General features: G+C 43.8%; 1 protein-coding gene across 1 annotated transcript in view; it reads left to right on the forward strand.

The window, feature by feature from the left end:
- The first annotated feature begins 530 nt into the window (after positions 1-530).
- LOC123102967 (calcineurin B-like protein 6) overlaps positions 531-4,792 on the forward strand; it is a 5,334-nt gene continuing 1,072 nt past the window's right edge. The window contains exons 1-8 of the mRNA XM_044524445.1: positions 531-779; positions 1,052-1,218; positions 1,311-1,393; positions 1,499-1,558; positions 2,321-2,429; positions 3,127-3,179; positions 4,501-4,581; positions 4,669-4,781. Coding sequence (XP_044380380.1) covers positions 1,095-1,218; positions 1,311-1,393; positions 1,499-1,558; positions 2,321-2,429; positions 3,127-3,179; positions 4,501-4,581; positions 4,669-4,781 — 623 coding nt within the window. The 5' untranslated portion in view covers positions 531-779; positions 1,052-1,094. The remainder of the gene's footprint in view (positions 780-1,051; positions 1,219-1,310; positions 1,394-1,498; positions 1,559-2,320; positions 2,430-3,126; positions 3,180-4,500; positions 4,582-4,668; positions 4,782-4,792) is intronic.

A 4,792-nucleotide genomic window follows, 5' to 3' on the forward strand; every position in this document is an offset into this window, starting at 1 on the left:
GAAAAAAAGTTCATTGAATTTGAAAAAAGTTCATCAAAGTTGAAAAAAAAAGTTCACCAAATTTTAAAAAGTTCACTGATTTTACAATTCATATGATTTGAAAAAAGTTCATCGAATTGAAAAAGTTCACCAAATTTCAAAGAACATTCATAAAATCCGTTGAACTATTCTCATAGAATTACAAAAAGGAAAAAATAAAAGGAAAAAGAAGAAGGAAATGATGGGATAATAAACCACTGGAAAGGTTGTCCTTACCCAATTATGTCGTATTGGTAGTGTTGGCTAACGTAGCTGGCTTGCATGACGAGGTCGTACGTTCGAAACCCGCTGCTCGCACTCTTTTTGTTAGACGGAAAATCGGAAGCAATATGGGCCGGCCCATCTCGGCGCGGGGGTATGCGCCCGTTTGCGGTTAGTGAAGACACGGGCGCCTTAGGAGGTCCCATTTCAGATGCTAGGTGGGTGGAGCCGAGTGATTTCTGTTTTAATGGGCCGGCCCAGGATGAGCGACGCACCCACGATACCAATTGACAGGTTTTGCTAAGAAAAAAGAGAAAAACAATCGACAGGAAGAGCGGACGTGCGGGAGAGACGAGGGATGGCTCGATAGGCATCCTCCCAGGTTCAGATCCCGACGGCATCCTCCCCAGGTTCCAGAACCGCTGACGTGGCGCTCCTCTTCCTCCTCCTCTCGCCTCTCCCATCACCGCCTCGTCTGCCTCACCGCCGGCGACCGTCGCTCCCGTACCCACACTCCGCCGCAGGGATGGCTCAATGAGGTGACACCCCAAAATCATCTCCCTAATCCCCAATTCATCAATCTTGGTGCCATCGGCCGTCGTCGCGCTTCTCCTCGCGTCGCGGCGCGGGGATCCCGATCCGTGGAGGGGTAAGCGCGTCGGAGGAGAGCGCGATTGAGGCGAGAATGTGCGCGGAATCCAAGGGATTTCTATATCTGGCTTGATTTCGCGTTTGGAATACACGCGGGTTGGGATTTTTTCGGTTGGCAATCATGCATGCTTGATCCGCATCTCCTTGTTGATCGTCGCAGGTGTGTGTGAGCCGCGTTGATCTGGCTTCTGGTGGAGTGTGAAATGGTGGATTTCCCGGAAGGGTTGCGACGGCTCGCTGCTCTCCTGCTCAAGTGCTGCGATCTCGACATACCAAATCGTCCCAAGGGCCTCGAGGATCCTGAGCGTCTGGCAAGGGAAACAGTTTGTATGTTTCTTCGTCTCCAGTTTCTTACCTCCATTTACCGGATCAGCCAATATCTCGTACCTCCATTTATTTATAAATTCCTTGTTGTGCAGTTAGCGTAAATGAGATTGAGGCATTGTATGAGTTGTTCAAGAAGATCAGCAGTGCTGTGGTTGATGATGGTGTGATTAATAAGGTTAGTAACTTCTGCCGATTTCGATGGGTCTGTAGTGTGGTTGTTGACAACTTACACTCCATCGAGCTCAATCTCATACCAAGGCCTTGCCTGTTGTATATGCAGGAAGAATTCCAACTGGCGCTGTTTAAGACTAACAGGAAAGATAGCATGTTTGCTGACCGGGTATGTCTGCGTGGCTTCTGTTTTTTATGTTGTCACAAAAAGTCCATGTTGTTTTGTTCGTGATATTTGGTTGGTACTTGTTTTATTTGTTCTTTTGTGCTATTGGTTATTTGGTTCACCTTTCATGTAGCGTTTCGTACTTATATACTGCATGGAAGCATCTTGAATGCAGTATGAACATTGGCAGCGAGGCAGTTTTCCGTGGAGTTATCTAAAACACTATAAGCTTGAGCTTTGAAGTTTTGGTCATTTGCCATGTCACATGTGTTATGTGCTTGGGCTTGCACTCCCACATGTCTCCAGTTGCTGACGCAGCATTTCGGCATTTCACCATGCACTAGCTGACTTTTGAGTAGCTTTAGGCTGTCATAAGTTATTGCAGCCTAAAACTAATGCTAATTGAGCTCTAATATATAATAATGATATAACGAAATAGGAAAAACCTTAAAACAATAAACATACATAGTAGATAAGTACACTTGTGTATCTAAATTATGAATATTTATTCCATCTTATGCTATTATTCCTATATCAATATTGTAATGAGAACCAAAATCTGCAAAGGTAGGCAGTAAATCAAAATCTAGGTATATTTACTCTAAAAACATGGTTATATATAAATATGAAGTAGGCAAATTTGCAAGGACTTACCACTTCCTGCTGCTGTTACAAATCATTACTTCGTGAACATGGACATATAACACAATTCTTTTTGATGATCTGATGTCAATACTTATTGATGCTGTACTTTAATCTATTTAGGTGTTTGATTTGTTCGATACGAAGCACAATGGGATTCTTGAATTTGAAGAATTTGTGCGAGCTCTTTCTGTATTCCATCCTAATGCACCAGTTGATGACAAAATTGATTGTAAGCCATCATGCTTTATTTTTTTCATTTATTTTACCTAGATAATGTGACATGTTTCAGCGAGGATTAAGTCTAGGTTTTCCCTCTTCGATGCGACAATTTTTCAAGACATGGATCTTCAATTATTGCTGCTTAGCAAATGAATATGAAAAGTTAGCTGGCTGTTGACTTCACTGGCAGATGCACACAAACTGTTATCATTGATATACTCAACCCTGCAATTTAGACGAACTATCATTGGAATCCTAGTGGTTGCAGCTTGCAGCCAGACACTATCTCTTTTAATTTAGTTGTATGTGGAGCACACAAACTGTTATCATTGATATACTCAACCCTGCAATTTAGAATAACTATCATTGGAATCCTGGTGGTTGCAGCTTGCAGCTAGACACTATCTCTTTTAATTTAGTTGTATGTGGAGACCACCCTGGAAGTGAGGGGCCGAGGGAGGGTGGTGTGTAGATACATATAGATCCCTGTCTTAGGCAGTTCATACACACTCATCTGTTATTACTTAGGCCATTTTGCGTTCAATTTTCTTCTTTGGTTTCTTGCACGCAAGCACATGAATGCCCTTTTGTCTCAATCTCTTCTTGAGTTCATGTATACATAGCATTGGCATCAGTCAGAATTTATGCTTGTGTCGTACTAAATCATCTGTTCTTCTAATCTTGTGCCATATATGAACTACCTGCAGTTGCTTTCAAACTCTATGATCTCAAACAACAAGGTTTCATTGAAAAGCAAGAGGTACTACCTTCATTTTTCATATTGTGAACTCTTTTTCTGTTCTATTGTATTTTGTTATGAGTTAGTAGTCCATTTGTTCATACTGTCAATCGTGTTCCTGTTCAAGGAATTTATTTTAGTGACAGTGAAAAGTAAGTGTGGTGAGAGAGCTATACATGTCAGCAATAACTTAATCGAGTTAACCGTGTGAAGCACTCGTACATAGAAACTGACGCCCTTCTGCAACCCTTCCATCTTAGGGTGTGTTTGGTTGAGGAACGAAGTGGAACGGAATGTCATGGTTCCATTCCTTTGGAATGGGTCGGTTCCTTCTTCGCGTTTGGTAGGAGCAATTAGATGGAATGGAATGGTTATGTTTTATTGTTTGGTATGAGAGACAGAATAGTATGCATTTGGTGTAGGAATGGTGAGATTATTACTTATATGCTTGTGCTTATAACAATTGGTTCAACTTTGACATCAACTGACGCATACAGTCGAAAATCGTCAACTGCAAATTGCTCAAAAAAAAAAATTCTATAAACATTAAATTGGATTTCAATTGGAAAAAATTGCAAAATTAAGCGGCATGCACATACGCTGGAGCAAAGATCACTCTGTATAAAGCTAGAGCGGCTGCACAACAGCTCTTCTTCTTGACAGGAGTGGCCGGCGCATACACACAGTGGTGTTCATGTCCACGCGCGTGCAGATGGGGGCCATGGGGCGGGTGCTACTGCTTGACGAGGTCCCAATTTGTAGACCATCGAACGCCCACGCCGGCTACCCCTTTTGGCCATTGTGCCTCTCTTCCATGCGAGCCTCCCTGTCTCTCTCTTACCTGCGAGCCGCTGCTGTCGCCAGGAGTGTCGTTGCTAGCCCGCCGCTGCTGTGGATGGGAGCGCCGCTGCTCTTTCCGTCCGCCACCACCATACACGGGAGAGGGAGAGAGGCGAGGCTGCCTGGCGGCGTCTCAGATCGAGTGCGCGAGACAGACGAGGGGTGGCGGCGCTGAGATTCAGGGTGAGTGAGAGTCGCGGGAGGGGTGAGAGCGAGCCGTTCCGTGTCGTCCGGCCGATTCGGAGGTATGACTTGGTTCCGCATAATCAGCGAATATGCTGTTCCATGGAACGAGTGGGTTCCGATTCCTTAGATGGACCGAACACGGGAATGGGCCTTCGGGACGGAACCGACCCATGACATTCCACCCGATGATAGAAACCAAACACACCCTTAATGTTACTCCATTGTTTTGTGCTTGGAGAAAACATGTCTATATAACATAAAGTGCAGCTAGGAGCAATCACCTTGGGAAAAAGTCATTGTGTGCCTTAATTGTCAGGTGAAGCAAATGGTGGTTGCAACACTTGCTGAATCAGGAATGAACCTTTCTGATGAGGTTATAGAGGGTATTATCGACAAGGTATTCTTAGAGTATACTTTTGCTATGATGTATGTCTGTTGAATTTATTCTTTTGCTTAAGGGGGCAATTTTTTTCTTCATCGCTAGACATTTGAGGAAGCAGATACAAAGCACGATGGTAAAATCGACAAGGAGGAATGGCGCAATCTTGTCTTGAGGCATCCATCTTTGTTGAAGAATATGACACTCCCATATCTAAGGTCTGTATGGC

The sequence above is a fragment of the Triticum aestivum genome, chromosome 5A, assembly GCF_018294505.1.
Source record: "Triticum aestivum cultivar Chinese Spring chromosome 5A, IWGSC CS RefSeq v2.1, whole genome shotgun sequence".
Lineage (NCBI taxonomy): Eukaryota > Viridiplantae > Streptophyta > Magnoliopsida > Poales > Poaceae > Triticum > Triticum aestivum.